At 36.3% G+C, this 19,036-nt stretch overlaps 1 protein-coding gene across 7 annotated transcripts in view; it reads left to right on the plus strand.

Annotated features, from left to right (window-relative positions):
• Positions 1-19,036, plus strand: part of NEBL (nebulette) — a 246,579-nt gene that overhangs the window by 143,420 nt on the left and 84,123 nt on the right. For 3 of the 7 annotated variants that reach the window (XM_058045718.1, XM_058045709.1, XM_058045727.1), the window contains 5 exons: positions 10,129-10,172; positions 10,714-10,799; positions 11,571-11,615; positions 11,711-11,782; positions 18,139-18,243. The exons of 2 other annotated variants lie outside the window; for them this stretch is intronic. In XM_058045718.1, the coding sequence (XP_057901701.1) occupies positions 10,129-10,172; positions 10,714-10,799; positions 11,571-11,615; positions 11,711-11,782; positions 18,139-18,243 (352 nt within the window). Of the gene's footprint in view, positions 1-10,128; positions 10,173-10,713; positions 10,800-11,352; positions 11,616-11,710; positions 11,783-18,138; positions 18,244-19,036 lie in introns of those variants that run through there. 2 more of the 7 variants (XM_058045736.1, XM_058045744.1) reach the window with 2 other exon arrangements.

The following is a 19,036-nucleotide window of genomic DNA, read 5'->3' on the forward strand; positions in this document are numbered from 1 at the left end:
AATAGTTATCCAATGAGTGCTGAGACCCTGTAATATTTCCTACTATTTATGGATTCTGCCATTTTCCCACATGAGAATTGTGTATGGCAGAGAATCTCTCATGTATTTGCTGTTAAATGTAATTCTGGTTTGGTAAAACTGGACCCTTAGGGATTAGTTGTGTTGTCCTTATTGATGGAAAGATAATGATTGTCTACACTGGAAGAAAATTGTTGCTGTTGGTTTTTTTATAGAACATAGAACATGTTTATTTTTAAACACTCTTTTCTTTTGTGGCTAGAATACAAGGAATGACTAGTGAATAAAAGTATCATTAATTTGACTCTCCAGCAGAATGAATTATAATTTAATGGACAGAAAATCCATGAGGAATGTCCATACTCCTACATTGTTTGAGAATCATTTTACACCAGATGTAACAACAGAAGTTCAATGCTTTTCCACTGAAAGCAAAGTAGCAAAGACTGATAGACTTTTATGTAACAAGAGTGATTAAGTTGGACAATACTCAAGTTCACTTAGATTTCTACACATGAACAGAATCTGTCTGCTTGCCTAACTTGTATCTCTACATCTTTTAAGTTAAGCTGGGATAAAGATAGTGATTTTGCAGCTAAGATGCAGATGGAAGCAGGACCTCAGAGGAAAATCTAATTGAAGTCTACAAAGTTTAATATTTTGTTTGTTTTAAGATGAAACAGAGAATGTATCATTCAGGATCATAATACATAAGTAAAGACTTAAAATACTTAGGTGTTTTCTTTGGTTTTCTTATATATGTTTTCTAGTTAAAGGATTTTTAAAAACTTTCTAAGATAAAGGAATTCTGTCCTTGAAGTGACTCTAAGCTTCTTAAAAGTTGACTCCCAGAAATTGGAGTGTCACTTCTCTAGGCTTGGTCTGGACAAAATGGTAATTATTTATTCTCTTTTTAAGATCTTTAACAATTTCTTGTCTGACAATTTATTGGCCTTTTTGAAAGTGACTTAGCAACAATATAAAACTTTAATTTCAAAAATAGAAACTTGTAGTTTTAAAAAAATTATCTATCAGAGTTCATGAGAATTTAGCATACACTTTTCAGATTTTAATCTCATCGTTAGACTTTAAATGCTGCTTATCCGTTATATCTTATCTCCATCTACCTTGATATCATGATGATATTACCAAATAATGTTGAGAAAAGCTGCTGAGTCTGGCCCACCAGACATCACTCTAAAAGTCCTGATATTGAACTGAAGAGCATTTTGCTGAAGCTGTACCCTGGTGTAGATGAGGACAGAGGGTTCATGGGCCAGAGAAGGGTCTCCTGTGGGTGTCACACACTAAGGGCTGGCTGTCTCAGTTCTGTCTGCTGTTCCAAAGGCTGTTGGAATGTTTAATGATGGTGAAGCAATGAGATTAAACTCATTATTAGCTTTACAACCAACACAAAATTAGCATGACTTTTGCCCTGATACTATTTTACCTCAGCTTGATTTTTAGCTGTAGAAATTTCTACCATTTTAAAAAATCCCTGAGGGTAGCATTAGTCAAGTACTGTGCACTACTGGATGTTAATGTCCTAGGATTTAAATATAAGCTTGCAGAAGCTGAGTCTGACATATTTTGAATGTCTACATGGAGCATATTATAGCTGCATCTTCCTCTAGCAAAGGGAAGGTTTAAAATTTTTGGAAGGGAGTGAAATGTGTCGTTACTTCTGGGGCTGTAGAATAGTGTCCGTGGATGTAAGATCAGGCACTCGCCGCCCCCGGGGTCTGCAGTTTTGTATTACAGATTATCATTATTGCCTACACTTTTCTGATGAGATTGAGAAATTTCTTTAGCTGTAGAGTAAAGCTGCCAAAATACATTTACCACAGACCTTAAGGCAAATATAATTCTTCCAGAGGCAGCCTCAGGCTTTGGAGGTTTTTGTGCTGAAAGCAGGCTTAGACTTCCCATGAGATCCTCAAAGAGATAAAAAGACTAAAAGCTCTTCAAAGCCAGGCCTTAGGCCCTGACATAATTTAATTCTCTGGCGATGGTTTTTGTATGTAAAAAAATGAATAAATATTTACAAAAATTTAAATGGAAATGTACCCAACTAGACCTGAAAATAACTTTTTAATATCACCTATTATTTTGAATTCAACATAAAAAAGTCTTCATATAACTTTAATTTAGACATCAGATGACCAGGAAAGGACATGGTATTTTCTCTCTCTTTCTATATGCAGAATTTCAGCAAGGTTATCTTGTCTTTTTTGTGCAGAATATTTACTCCTGATAACTGAACAAATGTTGAAATTAATTTGCATAACAAGTAACTATACTGTTATTCTAACTCTATTCTGCACATTAACCCAATCACTTACTAATTGTAATTTATTTTAAGATCCTAAATTAAAGAGCAGCTCTGTGTTCTGATCTCCTCCCACTTTTCCCTTCCTTATTTTTTAGGCTGTATTAGCACTAGATTTTATTTAACAAATAGCAAGATGTTCTAGAAAAATCCCCCAGTCTTCAACACTGTGAGTAGAGTATTTTAAGTTAAGAGTTAATTTACGCTGGAAATGACTTAACAGAAATGTCACTGAAAAGGAGCCAGGAAAAATCCTGTTGAGAAGCTCTTTGGTGTCAGCATTAAAACTGTAGGGCTGGGAGTCAAGAAATCCTGATTGATTGCAGGCTTCCCTTCTTACTGTGGAGATGCTGCTTTGCTTCATGGCTCCCTGTTCTCCCCCTTGTAAAACAGAATGATGGAATCATCATGTATCTTCAGGTGTTTAGCAAGGAGCAGCCCATTCCATTAGCTATTTATCCTCTTCACAAAGTTCCAGATGTTCAGAGGAGACATGAGAAGTTTGCTCCCCAGATCAAGTCTGCTGCACCTCTCATTTCTCTGTTCATACCACGATTGTCAATTGGCCATGAATCAGCAGCATGATCAGGAGCAGGTTTTTTGGTCAGGCTTACTTATCCATGGCTGTTCTCACTTAGGCCTGACTCCAGCCTAGTCTTCAAATGCCTGAGGGTAAGGAGAGAACTTGGCTTGCTCTGTGTCTGTGTATTCAATCAAAAGCTTTGTCCCTCTATTTATAAAATTCTTTAAATCTTATCCACAGGAAGCTGTATCAGTTAAAAGTATTTATTGCTCTTTAATGTTATTTACAGCAACAAGCGATCAAAGACGGTATTTCTGGATAATTTGTAGTGTACAAAACATTGCTATATAATTTCTTTTGCTTTTCTCCTCTCAGGAGGTGCTTACTGAGGAGTTTCACATAGTGCAGGCATTAACTTTCATTGATTTGAAGAATTGTAGTTGAGTATGCTTTTTTAAGTGGTAACTTAGATATACTGTGTTATATGAAGAGTGTCTTAGGGTTATATTTTCATTATTTATTTATAGGAACTATTTTTCCTACAGTAAAATATGAGAACTGACATTTTAATAAGTATTATGAATGTTCTTAATAGATTAAGAAGTATGTTCACCTAGAAGTACCTGTGTTGAGATAACTCCCAAGTTTAGATTCCACTGTTGTCATTGGAATTGCTTGGTTCAAGGGTAGCCAGGCCACAGGAGTGACTAAAAAGTAGCTGAGGCAGAAGAAATTCCATTTTTGAAGAAAACAATTCAGACTAGAAGTAAGATAATGTTCTAATGTGAAAGCAAATTAAGTAACTGATAAAACATAACTGAGAAAACATAATTGCTTTAGGTAATTTTTCTTGGTTTTTTTTTTGTTTTGTTTTGTTTTTTTGTGAATGGGGGAGCAAAATAAAGTCAATTTAAAAATAAGACATTCTTCTACTAAATCTAGCACTTTGGAAATTGCTGGATCAGTTTTTATTTGATTCAAACAAAAGAGATTTCCCCAAGGGTAAAACATTTTTAAGCTGAAATTTTGCAGTTAAACTATAGACCATAACTAAAGTAAAAGATAAGTTTGATGTAACTTGTTTTAAAAGACTAAAAAAATCAGATAATAAATAATTTTAGTGTGGTTCAGATATTTAATTAAATCCTTTAAAATTATGATCTGCATTTCTTTGAATATGAAAATACGTTACTAAATGCAAGTTGACATTTCTAAATTAGGTACTTGCCACTTCATAAGTGATACAAGCAGAAAAGTATTTCTCAGGGAATGATGGAAGGTGTTTTTATCATCTTGTCACTGTTGTCATGGAAACTTATGTGTATCATTGTTAAACAGACTGTACATAAGGATCTAACATTCCTGTGACTTAACAATTGCCAGCTATTGTATTTTTAGTGTATTTTCTCCAACATTGTAGTCAATGCTTAGGAACTTGTAAGTTGCTCTCCTCAATTACAGCCACGAACACAATTACAGAATTGGGCTGTCCAGAGACCCCATAGTACAGGGTTCTCTGTTAAAAGGTTCTTTTCAATACAAGGTTATTAACAGTTTTATTTCCTAATCCATTGTACCTATTATAAGCACTTAAAAATTAATATTCCCTCTATTTTGGGAATAGACTATTTTGTAGACTATTTTGACAGCAGCTTCTTTGGGAAACTGAAGCATTATAAACTCTGTCTTGAAAACTTTGAATCTTTTCTGCATGTGAATTTTATATATTACGTACTTTGTTTTTGAATACAGTGCTAAATTCATAGTACACCTCTTGTTAGCATTGTCCTAACCTATCATGCACGGAACAGTAGGCTGAAAGAGAAGTTTGACTGGAAATCCAGATTTAAGTGCTCCTGGACACAAAGTATGTGTAACTTGTGTTCTTGTTAAAATCTTATGATGGGCACAATTCACAAAGTAGGAAAAAAAAGGTAATTTCCCCCCCCCCCTCCCCCAAAATGAGATTTAGGAATTTGTAATTCTAAGCACAATAAAAGTGTTTTATCTTTTGCATAAGTAAAGGTTTGTTTTGTCTTTTAGTGTCTGGAGTTACTTCAAAATATAGCTTCTGCATCAATTATTTATGACTTGGAATTTTTCCTCATTGAACAAGTGACTTCCATTACCTCCAAAGTATTAATTACATTTCTTTTCTCATCCTGGCCTGTCTGGTTTCATCTTTTGGGGAGTTTTCTGAACACTCTTCTGAAATATTAAGGCTATTATTTTAAATAACCGTCAATGAAGAATGTAGGTTTTGTGCTAGAGTAAGCTGTCTGTAGCAATTTGATGCATATTTAACTTATCTGAGAATCACAACAACATGAAGTATTCAAGAGTGGTAAAGTTGTAAACCTTTTTTTATAGATGTATCTTGCTATGTTGGTATTCTGTTCAGAAAATTACAGTATCAGGACTAGTAAAATACAAGTACAGAAATATGAAGAAGAAAAAACTCAAATACAAGTACCACTGTGGCTTTAGGTTCTAGAAAAATGCATCCATAACCTTCAGTAAGTGAGGGTTATAGGTTGCAAATTAAATTTATAGGAAATGTGTACTTTTCACTTCCTACTCCAGGAGATTCTGTCAGTTCAGGCTGTTGAATTCAATGTAATGCCACAAGAAAAAATTCTGGCAAGCAAACATGTCCAATCTGTATAACTAAGACCCTGTACATAAGATAAATGCATATTTTCTATTATTTCAGATTACAGTAAGCTGTATATGAATGTATAGTCATAGGAGGAGATATACTTAGCTTTTTAGGATTTATTGAGGCAAAATGGAACTTGTTTATTACTGGCTTCATACTTTTTATCTACAATCATGAATGATTTTATCTGGGATTTGTAGAAAAACAGAATTTCCAAACTTTATATACTCCTGTATATAGGAGGATTTAGTTTTGCATAAAATGGAAATTTTTTGAATAGAGAAATTTGATCTTTTATCCAAACTTTTCTGCATTAAGAGAAAAGTTGTAAGTCCCTCTTCTGCTGAATGTGATTTTGCTTTTATGGACACCTCACACAGTAACCCAGTCAGCTGATGAGTTTGTTATTTATCCATCTCCTGTAGAACAGCCTTATGAGTTCTGAGTCACAAGCTGCAGAGCAGAGGGAAGAAGCTGGGATGTGTATTGCCTCCCACAGGTTCCAGGGCACCGGCTGTGGGTGCATTCAGCACATGGGAGCTTTGGGGCTCTGCCTTCTGTAGGAAAAATATCCCGACTATTCATTATTGTAATGCTCTGGTAAGAGTTGGGAGTGCTGAAGAGCTCATCTGCTGTGCCCCAGAGCTGTCAGCTCTGGTGGGCTGCCACTCCTTGGTGAACACTTGAGTAAGGGGACAGGGGCTTTATGACAAGAAAGGGAAAAGCCACAGCAGTCAGGTGGAGGGATTGAACAGTTGCAGTGCAGTCATATGTGGCATCTCAGCTCCTGATCCATCAGCTTGCAAAAGGGGCTGTAGGAGGGATAGATTTTCAGGCCTCTGGTTAAACTGAAAATATTGAGGGAGTGGAAATATCAGATTCCCTCATTGTTGAGGATGTAATTTCTTGACAAATGAAAAACTAGGAAAATGTAGATAGAACTGTGTATCCCACTCAGAAAATACTGTTTTGAGGCATTAAATGTACTGTGTAAACATAGTAAGCAATTACAAATATTGGTAGAAAAATGAAGTGGAGGTTTTGGAGTAATTTTAATGGCTTATTTTGGTTTATTTTAATGTATTGTTCCTCATCACAGGTAAGGCTACATCTATATGTCATAAGCCTGTGCCCAGATACATACTCTCCCTTCTGAATCAGTTAATTTCTCAGGATAATGAGTTGTGTGGAAAAAAGTTTATTAATTCAGGTTACATGGCTTCTGGTATCTAGATTAGATAGGATATTATTTTAGTTGTGTACCATACAGACATCTGAAATGCTCTGCCATCAAAATCCAGTTAGGCTAGACAGTGTCTGTTTCTGTATCTATTAGACATTGAAAATTCATTAGGTTTTCTGGGATTCAGAAATCAGAATTCTAACATCTCATTTGTATTTGTCCTTAAAAATATCATTGCCACTCTCTGCTTTACAAAAAAAAATTGAATAAAATAATTTTTATTGAATGAAAATCCTAGCTTAGAGCCATGAGGTATTTACAGGTTCTGAAGTGCTGATGATGAGTGCAGTGTTAATGATCTGACAGATACAAACTCGTGGGTAAGTTTTTTCTCTAAATAGAGTAATCTCTTGAATTTCTCTAGTTAATGTGAATTGGTATTTCATGTTCAGGGAGGTTAAAACTGGCAGGCTGGGATTCCTTGCATTTTTCTGGTTTTGATTTTGGTGCTGATAGCCTAACTATGAACTTCCTTATGCAAGGCTGCTAGGAACTTCCAGTATTTCTGGAAAAGAGAAGTGATTGAGTCTCAGCACTTAAAAATGCCTTGTGTGCTTTTTGGAAAGACACCACCATCTGTGTTGTGTTGAATTGATTGTAGTTATTTTGGTGATGTCTGTGTATGTCCAGTAAGAACAGAAAAGAACGTTTTAATTTCAGGGATGTCTGTGGGTTGATTTTTAACTGACTGGAAACAGAGTAGCTAAAGCACTACCTTTACCTCTGTTTTTTTTATGTTTTCGGTCCAGAGTTGAAAGGACTATATTCATAATATACATACATCTCAGTGTATGTATGTGCAGATTTTCAACTGAAACACCTTGGGCCTTAGTTTGCAGCCTATGTTCAAGTACCCCATGAGGAACTCTGCATTAAACAAGTTTGACTTTATGAGGTTTCTGGTATCTTTACCAGGGCAATCATAGCTGTTCTGCTGTTCTGTGAAGTGGTAGACTAGTCCTTTCAGCCCAGCAGTACATATAGATATTGAATATATCAGAAGTCTTTTAGGGGTTATGCCAAAGAAGTCCAGATGTATTGTTTGTTCAGGGACACAACTGAGAATCACTGCTAAGTTATTATGTGTATCAGGGCCAAAACAAGATGAGCCTTTCAACTTTCCAGGCTAACAATTCCCAAATGTATTTCTTGAAAGACTGATAAAGGGACCGGGAGATGGTGGGGCTCTGGCCAGATGTGGACTCAGCCATGTGTGATCAAACTGGGAAATCTGCCCAGCTGTGCACCTGAACTATTCCCACTCTGGCCCAACTCACGCTCAGGGGGATTTGGGCTCATTCACGCCCCATGTTTCTTCCTCTTCTGCCTCCTCAGCAGATATGTGTTTACATCAGGTACTTGAGTGATCTTCTGTGACAAGAAATAGTACACTGATGTTGGAATCCATAAAATTAGAGGATTTCTGTATATCATCTGCCAGCGGCACACTGACACATGGAATGATGGCTCTAAGTACTGGGAGACCAAAATGTCTCCTTTCATAGCATAAGCAAAGGTTGTGTATTGCAGGTATAGGGCTTCTGTAATCATAGACTAAATTTGAACTAAGATGTGAAAGGTCCTTTCAGGAGTGTGGAAGTAGAAATGTGGAGCTACACACCATTTTCTTACAAAATTTGATTTAATTCTTGTTGGGTGCTTCCCTGAAGAACCCATTTGTACACACAGCTTAGCACTCCATTTCAGTGTTTTCTTAAATTCTGTGCAATTGGATTTTGCTTAATCTGTGCTGTTTTATGCCAGAACAAAAGATTATGCATCATTGCATTATATACAGCGGAAAATTATTCAGAAGTGTCAGCTTGAGGGTTTTGGTAAAATTGAAGATTTTGTAGGTGAAAAGTAATCTTTACTACAACATAGTTCATAATTGTTTTGGGGATGTAAAAGCTCAGTATTTTAACTGGGCCTTTATTCTGATTAGATTTAGTATTTTTATAGTAATTTTAGAAATATTGGAAATGTACATACACATTTGCAATGCCAAACATTCCTGCTGATTCTAAATTCTTTATTTCTTCCTATAGAAGTAGCTAAATCATCTTTCCCATGCCTGGCCACTTCAACAAGGCCAGGCTGGACAGGGCCCTGAGCAGTCTGATGCAGTGGGTGGCACCTTTGCCCGTGGCAGCGGGGTTAGAACTGGGTTATCTTTAAAGTCCCTTCCCTCTCAAGCCTTTCTATAATTCTTCATGACTTGCAGACTGCTAATTGAATCACCGTGCACTTCTAAACTATGCCACTCTTAAATGGTCCTAACAAATTCTTCCCTGAATTATATCTGGATGAATTAAGTTTACAGGCTTGCTTTATTGCATAGCAAATGTTTTCTTATGGTATTCAGTGTTTTGAAGAGAATGAAAAAAAGTGAGACAGGTTTCTGTGTCATATAATATCTTGTTGCATTGGTTATGTGAAAAGTTGAATTTTAAATAACTTGTGTTAGTTGTGATAACACAAGTTATTTGTGATAACTTGGGTTAGTTGTGATTTTTTCCCTTACTCTCTTTGTGCATCATGTTATGTTTTTCTTTATTATAAGTTGATGAGTTATAGCAGCTGTCTAATGCTTGTATTATGGAAGTTACTTGGGGCACAGGGTATTTGAATGCTTGGTTCTGCCTGACCCTGATCATGCAAAAATGAGAGAAAAAGAATTGTATCAAAACTGTTACAGATAGGATAAAAAAGAATGGAATAGACTAGTTTTGTTGGAAGGGAATTCCAGTGACTGTGTAGTCCAACTGTCTCATCACTTCATGACTGACCAAAAGTTATCTTGCAGATTTTGATTATGCAGAAGCTATTGCAGGAGAACTAGAATTAATATATGTTTTCCTGTCCAGCTGCTGAAAACCCACCAGATATAGTACTAAAAGCATGTCAAAAAGCCAAACACTTCCCTTTTGCCCCAAAACACTAACAGCTTTATTGTAAATTTGACCATATTTGCTTTCCAGTGTAAAAAATAGCAAAAGATTTCCCTATGTTCAACAAGCTTTGCAGCTACTAATAATTTCCTGTATGCTCCTAAATATTTTTCAATGTCTCCACTTAAAAAAAAAAAAGTAGTTGTAGTAAATTGTAGTAAGGAAAAGGAAGTTAACTGCACTGAAAGCATATAGTATTGGCAATACTATCACAAAAATCCCAAATAGAAGCTCTAGTGCTGCATTTCTGTCTGACGCTTTTGTAGGTACTCTGTCTCTTTACCATGTGGTCCTTAAAATCATACATGAGTCTGTTGTTTAGGAGTATATTTGCTGTAGCCATAATCTTCAAAAAAGACCTCTTACTGTGAAAACTCATAAGACTAAACCATTTGTTTCCACCAGGATGAAGCCTCCTGGACTCCAAAAGCAGTCAGCATATATCCCAGGTAATTCTCACCTATGCAAACTAGACTTCTAGGTTTTAATTGGAAATTTACAATGCTGAAAGTTCAAACCTGAAATTTAGGAACTTATATTTAAGAATGGAATGGAAAGTCTTGAAGCTTTCTGTACTATTAATGTATAAAGAGTTCTCTCTCTTGGTTTCGGCTGAAAGCAGTTCCTGCCTTTGCTCCTAAATTTTCAGATTTTTAGACCTTAACTAAATCAAATGCTGTATTTATTTCTCATCTTTGAAATGTTTATTTTTGTAAGGAAATGTGTGTTTTTAAATAAAAACAAACTCTGGGCATGGTGTGTGGGCACACGTACTTAAAATTCTTTAAAGAGTTGTTTTTAGGAGCACACATTCCTTGTATCCTTGCCTGATTGCAAAGCCATGTAGTGGTGAATGACTTTGCTTGATGAACTTCAAAATCCTGACCTCTACAGAATGAGAAATATACAAGCTTCAGTTTAAAAAAAAAATGATACTAAAATGCTAGTTTCTCCAACTGGTCTTTTGATACCTTCTTGCTTGTTTTACAGAAGTAAACACTGACAGTGCACCCATGAAGATCAGGATATCTTTCAGTTTCATTGCAGCTGGAGTCAGTGACTTCATACTGAAAAAGGTTGGTTTTTAGACTACAGACCATGACAGTTTGTAACAGTGAAGGAAAATACATGTTTGTGTGAATACATTGTTGTGTATACTTGTAATACAGACTTGTCTGTATCTGTGTGTGCACAGGTTTAACCTGCAGCTGACATGATTATGGAAAGCATTTAAGACTTCTATAAGCTTTGTGGAAAAGAAGTAATTCTGAAAAAATAGACTAACAGTTACATCTACTTGAAGATGAGAATAGTGTGCTTTTTTAAACAAGAAGCCTTATTATTGGGACAGTAAAATAAAGTTTTGTCATAACTGATTTTAGAGTCACTGATGCCTTGAATCTTACAATTGGGCAGTTTTCCCATAAAGTTAGAGTCAATGTTCCCCTTTCAATCCTGTTAGTTTTACTGAATTACTTATGTTACAAATTACCTGCATCCCAGTATTTTAATTGTGTTTGTAGTAATTTTAAAAATAGTTGCTCTGGCGATAGGTCATTTAATTATATTTTATCAGTAAGAAAGCATTAGCTCTGCTGTGAGTGATAGCCAGCAAGGCCATCTGCAATGCCTTTCAGTTCACTCACTCTGAATTGTTCAGATAAAGACTGTCAAGTGCTGCCTAAATAAGGAAGGAGCTGTGGTAGGGTTAAGTGCAGTGGAGGACACAAATGGAGCATTGATTCCAGGCATGCTGGAGGGTCTGAGCTGTTTCCTGCAGCACTGAACCTTTTAAGAGTTTTCATTGTTTCCCACAAAGTATTAAAATGCGAGTGTCTGCCATTCAGGATCTCAGGGAGGATGAAAATGAGGATTGGGAGGAAGAAGAAAAGGTGAGTTAAACTCCAATAGTTTTGCAAAGTACTTATTTCCTTCTATTTTTCCTCTTTAGGACAATAAACCTGTAACGATTACCTTTCTCTTTCAGATCTTCCTCAAGCCTGTTATTGAGGACAGAAATATGGAACTGGCCCGAAAATGCAGTGAATTAATAAGTGATGTAAGTGATGGTGACTATTTGCACTCTTATATTTGCATTTCTTCTTTCAAATGCATTTATATTTATGATACATATTTTCTCAAATATGTACAGTGTGGTGTGTGCCCATCTAAGGCTCAAATAATAAAAGCCCACAAAATAATAGAAAAACACAGATTACTCTGGCACTTAAATTATTGGCCACAAAAGAATGAGCTTTCCAGAGCACTGGGATGATAGGAAGCACAGGCCCTAGAAAGGAGTGTTTCAAAATGTGGGTCTCAGGCAGAGGGTGTCTGCCAGGAGAACGCCTTGGCTGCTTTCATCAGGAAAATGTGGTATTTTTTCTGGTTGTAGCCTAATTTTATGCAGTTTAATTGGTTTGAACAAAACTGGGTTCCAGTATACATAGATGTAAGGAGGGAAGTTAAAAATAAAAGATACATTTTTAATGTTATCTTTTGTTTGTGCTGATAGATGTCCAAAGCTGCTCAGCATATTGTTATTGACTATGCTTATAGGACAAATCCACTCAAATGCTAGAATATCTTTTAAAAATATTTAGCTTGCTAATTCTTGATATAGTTACTATAGATTTTTAAAACTGTGGATCAGTTATATAAACACCATAAACCAGGTCCCAGACATTTTAAATTGGAGTAGATCTGATTGCTTCAATGTAACAGGATCAGATTTACTGTGATGGATATTTATTTTTGTTTCTCTCTGGGAGAGTGTGTCAAAAAAAAAACTTTGTCCCTTCATGGGCGCATGGGTGTAAAGAATGATATTTCCCCTGTGAGAAAGCTGTGGCAGGAGAGGAGACCTTTCTGAGGAGAGAGTGACTTGCCTCAACAAATGTTCTAAAGAAACCGAAAAATGGTGTCTGGCTCATGTTGTAATACAATATTTAGGTGTTGATTTAATGGGAATAGAACATACAGAATCTACATTTTAGGTATAAATTTTTAGGGGTTGTGTATCAGAAAAGAGTAGTCAACTCAGAAGACCAGTATCTGGGACGTGAAAAGTGTGATTTGACAAGGTCAAAGTTTCCTCTCTCCTCCTGTCCATACACCTCCTACTTCACTTTTCACAGAAAGAGTGCCGAAAATTGGATAGATCCTTAAGAGAGACCACCAAGATGAGCCCTTTGTAAACTCACCCTGCTTTAGGAAGCAGTAGAGATTAATAATATTTTTACTGATAGATATATACAAGCTTTCTTTGGGAAAAAAGGGCATATGGTGCGTTAAGTGCCTGTCAACTCTTGTAAAGGCAAAAATGAAAATGGACCTGAAGCACTTATATGACCCAATATACATTTGCATCCATGCAGCTTCTTTCTGAACATGGTCACTGTTCTTAAAGAAAAAAACTCCTTGAAAAATGCTGAGGAAATCTTTCTTTAACTGAAAAGGAATTATTACTCTGCTGTGTACCCATTAGGAGTAATGTTGGCTATGGCTCTTAATTAATGGATAAATGGAGTGGCTGTATTTTCTTGGATTTTCTGCAGGGACTTGAGAGCTAAGGTGAATAGCTAAGTCAAGCCAGGGTTCTCCTGCTTATAATGGTTCAGGGATGTGGGCTTTTGCTGAAAACTTGTGATGCATTTAGCCTGCAAGTGTGTTAGATTTTCCTTGAGATAAGTCAGGCATAATGGCAAAGTGTTATTAATGCTTTCAAAGCAAGAACAATGTATAATGGTCCAGACCAATCTAATTTCAAAAAAGAGGCTCTTTGTTTAAAAATAACATCCAGCTTTGGGGCTTTATTCAGTCTCTGATGAAATCAGTAGGTTTTTCTTCATTGGCTTGAATGGAATATGTATAGAATATGAATTTTGTTTCCCAGAATTTTTTGCTATAATGGAATTTCTAATGACCAGTGAAGTCCTTTGTACCTGGGCATAAATTCCTCACCTTGCACATTTCATTGTGGAGACCAATGAATTGCAAGGAGTTTGCATTCTTACCTTCCATTTTTTGACTTACTGACATTCAGAACTTTTAATATATTCCTCATCCTTTTTAGCATGAACCTTTCAGCATACTATTATTTATGTGGACTTATGATTGGTGTACATTGGTACATTTTATTTGTGCAGTGGTTTTATGGCGCTTTCTGTTTGGCCCTTTAGATGACCTTGGGGGAGCAGCCTGTGTCCTTGCTGGCCACAAGACTGGGTGATTGTCCTTTTCTGATGTGGAGCTGTCAGCACATCTCCATCAGAATGCAGAGCCAGGAGTGCACATGCCTGAGATACTGGGGCTGTGTTATGCTTGCCCTGCATTCTTTGCAGGCTGACTTTAATTTGGCAATATGGTTTTGAAAAAGTGTTACACTGGCAGTCCTTGGTGAATCTGTAATTGCCAGCCTTGAGCTGTACATAGGGGAAGCTGTGAAGTGTTTATGTGCTCCCGTTCTTGAGAAAATCCCCAGTTTCATTTGAGGTTGGCAGATGTTTGTTCTGTGGCTGTGATACCCCCTGGATTTTTTCTCTCAACAGTCATTCCATTTAATCTCCCTCTATTATGAAATTTTACTCCACAGATGTTTTCACAACTGTCATGTGTGTTTGATTTATATGAATTGCCTTCCTCTCCAGGCCTTTTCTCTTCCACATTGAAATTGAGCTCGTCCATTTGCTTGTAGTGTATTTTCATCTCTTTTTTTGTTTTGATTATGTGGTGGGATGTTGTCAGTACTGTTATAAGCAGAGATGGGAACAATTATAGAAGGTAATTGACCAAACTATTACAATCCTTTTTGGTAGAATGGCAGACACCGCCTTCTGAAGATTCTGCTGAATTGCGGTAATGAGTGGTACCAGCACTTCCTTTCCTCTAAAGCAAACAAATAGGACTGCTTGCTATTTATCTGTCCTTGCACAGAGTCCAACTTAGCTTTAGGATGTCTCTGTTACACAGCAAAGTCCCAAGAGACCTAGAGCCAATAGTGGAAACACTGTGCCAAAGTAGCAGGATTTTGACTGCCTAATTCTGGGTGCAGCTGTTCACCTGGACCCACCAGTACTAGTCACAACCTCTAACTCAAGAGGACCTTGAGTTTGAAATTGCTGGAGATTACTAAAAATACTATATATTTTAATAGCAATACTGTATGCCTGCCATTTTCTCTTGCTTTACACTAGATTCCTATGGCCACAGAGAAAGGATTCTGTATTAGATGAATCTGTGGTCTGACACAGTCCTTAGTCTTATAAGAGATTATAAATTCAGAAATGTAAGTTTGGAAAGGTGAATACTTAGTGGGAAGAAGTTTCCTTTTGTTCTAGCATAAAAGCTAGATAAGAAGGTTCAGACATTTTTGTTGTTTTTCTAAACAAAAATGGGTATTTTAGATATGATAGTTCTATAGTGGATCTTGGCAGGATGACTGTTGACATAGTTACACCATTGATGTTAAGATTAATATGAATATACTCAAAAACTATTTTTAATAAAGTTAGATGAGCATGTGTCCCTGAATAAAAGAAATGGTGGCTGCTTGGATTATGCTGTTACCATTGGAGTCTTTCCTTTAGCCCACAGTCTCCCTTCTGTTTTTCCCCCTGAAAAAGGCTGGTGGAACAGGCCATGGGTGAGATGAATTTTCTTGGTGAACCAGGAAGTTTCGGCTTAAAAGTTGGATGCCCTTGTTTTATAAAGTTGAACTTCCCATATAATATCCATTAAGAAAAAAATGCAGCTTGAAACTTAATGTTTTGGTGGTTGTCTAGGAATTTTAATCCACTTTACTGGATAGTTGTGTGTGGTCAGAGTTGGTTTTATGATGAGTCAGGGAGAAGAAAAGGATCTGGAGAGAACTATGAAAAATTGAGCCTTTAGTGAGCTATTGAACTTCAGAAGTATATTGAAAGAGCAGTGACTCCAGGCCACCATTTGCAAATTCTTCCTATTTATTTTTTTCACAAGGCTTACCAGATCTGCTCAATGTAAACAGTGTATTTTGTGGTGAGGGGGCAATTTTGCACTTGCAGGCAAAATTTCCTATTCAATATTTAAGACATCTGAATTTTTAATTACTGACTTTGAAGAGGAATATTAGCTTCTCTGCCTGTTCATTCCATTCATTGGTTATTTTCAATCATAGGCAAGCTCTTGAACATCTTCCTTGCATCATTTACACTAAATGTGTTTTATAACTGCAAGTGTCATGACTTCATTATACTTGTCCCGTTTCATCTTCCATCTTTCTGATTCCAAGCAACGTGGACAATACTGTAGCAGAATGGAGTTTGTTGGATCAGAATTTGACCAAACGTTTATTATATGTTCTCTCTAAATTGTGTATTTGAGTCTGTATGCATTTTGTGGCTTCCATGGGTTACTGTAACAAATGTGAATAATAAAGGATTAAGGAGGTGGCATTAGTCATTTACTGCTTTCAGTATTTTTGAAAGCATGACTTCTATAGCAGAACAGTTTTGTTTCTTCTAGTCATGTTCTGTCATTCCCCCCAATTAAGCGATACCTTAGGAAGCTTTTGTGTTTGATTCTTGAATGTAATTATTGCTCTGCAATTAAAATGGATATAATTACAGTCAGCTTTCAGATGTCTGTGGATGATTTATCTAAGTTGTGAGCAACAAGATTCTGTCTCCTCTGTCAGAATGACAGCTTTACAGGAATTTCTACTGGGAATGCCATCAGATTCACCCAGTAGACAATCAGCTCTGTAAACTTCAATGCATGTGTGCAGGTTGGACAGTAAGTGCCTGCTCATACTTACCATAAAAATGTCTTTTTGTGTGTTGCTCTGTGATTACCTGTGTGTATGATGTCACACACAGGTTACATGAACCATTGGCTTTGTGAATAAAGTCATGACACAGTAATGTTACACATTGTTCACCAAAAGGTTTTCTTTGAGAATAGATTGTAATCCACAAAAGCAGACAATGTGATGTGGAAGTGATGAGTAGATTCTTTCAATAGTTCAAATCTGAATGAGCTCAATATCAAGCAAAATTTTTTCTTACGTGAGGATAAAGTAGTCATGAATTTGAGATAAATTTGGCATTATCTAATCCATTTTTCAGTAAACACAAACTTTGCTTTAGATAGCACAGGAACTGAATCTGTGTAAGCTGCCATCCTTCTCATAAGTTTCCAAGTAGCTGTAGAGGAGCATACACTAGAACTTGTGAAATCCATTAAGGATTCAGAGAAAGAGGATATTAAGGCTGCATATTTCTGTAATGCTCAGATGCAGATCATATTGCTTCTGTCAGTGCTTGTCAGCAAGTCTAGAGTGCATAAATTTGAGCTGCTGTTAGGCAGAATGTGAAAATGAGGTTAGAGAAATGGTAGCAGATAATAACCATGAAAGCTTAGTACTAAATAATTCAATTTGCATTGATCTAAACAATTCTCTGTACAAAGAAAGAAATGTCACTGAAAACATCTAAGGCTACCCTTGTAAAGTGTCTGTCGTTAAAACTTACTTAGTCCATCTCATCATAGTTCACCATCTTTCTTCATGCAGTTTGTATATAAAGAGTGTCCCTACATGTTAACCATGCCCATAGATTTTATCCTTCTTGCAGTCTCACTAATGCAAACAATTACTCTGACTCTAGCAATGCTCATGTGATTGTTATACCTGCCCATACTGTTTGCCCCATTGTAAGAAAAAGATTGGTTGCTTAAAAAAAAAGTTTGGGCTTTTTTTTTTTTTATTTTTATTTTTTTTTCTTTCTTTTTTTTCTTACCAAATCCGTCATAGTGTTCTGATGTTTTTATTTTTTCATGGTTTCCTATGTGCATACACATTTTAAAAAAATGCCTCAATTTAAAATTTGTTTGGTCTTAGAGAAATTCTGTAATTACTCGAACGTCATGAGTGTTGGGCACTTTGTAGGCAATAGTTTAGCAGTGGCCTCTTGAATTTATTCATGTGAGTCTTGAATTCATAAAGGGGCATTTGATGATATTATACAGATTCTATGCTTGCTAGGTCTCTGTTAGAAGTTAAACAATTTTTATCTTTGAGATCAAGGACCAAGGAGATCAATTATTCGATTCTTCTTTCTTTAGAGATACTAAAACATCTACAACTGTCGTGAAAATGTGCTCTAGATGTAGAGAAAAGTCCTGTCTTTTTCATCTATATTATTAAAGAGTTCTGTGACTTTTACATAGCCCTGGTAATGTGCGTGAGAACTTGTAGCTTCCCTTTATGGTTTAATTTGATCCAGCCGGAGGTATTTGCAAGCTGCCCAGCACAGTATCCATGAATAAAATAAAATATAAATACTACTAATAATAAAAAAGTTAAAATAACCAATGTTTGTTTTTCTGTGTGTGTATTTTTAAGAGCAATTAAACTTCTTTTTCTTCTCTTTGTAGGTACACTATAAAGAAGAGTTTAAAAAATCTAAAGGCAAGTGCATATTTGTACCTGACACCCCGCAGCTAAAACATGTGAAAAGCCTTGGTGCTTTTATTTCTGAGGTAAGATCTAAAAGACTGAAAAATTTTCTTGGTGTCTTATCCTTCCTAAAAACTCTTTCAGAAGAGTACTATGATTTTTAGCTGGGGAAGGATGGCTTACTTCAAATAATAATTCTGTTTAAAGCTGAAGTGAATTCAAAGGCTGTAATTAGTGTATACTGCAATGTGAATAATAATAATAATTTGGAATTACATGACACTTTTATTTTGGGATTTGAAGACACTTTATTAATGGTTCTGAGCAAGTCCTAGCTATCCCATTTTATGTGTGGATAAACTGAGGAATAGGAAAAGAATGTTGCACTTTCTGCAGTGATGAGGTTTGCAAATTACACCTGTGCAAAATTTCTCTGCTGTGGAGATTTCACAGCCTGATATCAAAAGGGAGACAAGGAAAATGTTTCCAAGTTATCATCCCTGTCCCCCTTCAGCAAGAGGGCTGGGGCAGACATCAGGTCATCGGTGGGTTGCCTGAGCACTTGCATATCTATCTATCTATCTATCTATCTATCTATCTATCTATCTATCTATCTATCTATCTATCTATCTATCTACCTACCTACCTACCTACCTACCTACCTACCTACCTACCTACCTATCTCTGCATACCTGTGACATGTGCACACATACACAGCTTGAAAGAAAGAAAAGAAAGATCAATAGCTTCCAAAGTGTCAGAGCAGCATTTACTGCCAGCTCTTCATGTCCCAGGTACGAGGTGCTGTAGGATTCCATCTCTGATTATTTTCCACAGGTAAGAACAGCAGCAGAAGTTTCACCTGAGAGACAGCAG

Source organism: Melospiza georgiana, chromosome 1 (assembly GCF_028018845.1).
Source record: "Melospiza georgiana isolate bMelGeo1 chromosome 1, bMelGeo1.pri, whole genome shotgun sequence".
In the NCBI taxonomy this organism is placed as follows: domain Eukaryota; kingdom Metazoa; phylum Chordata; class Aves; order Passeriformes; family Passerellidae; genus Melospiza; species Melospiza georgiana.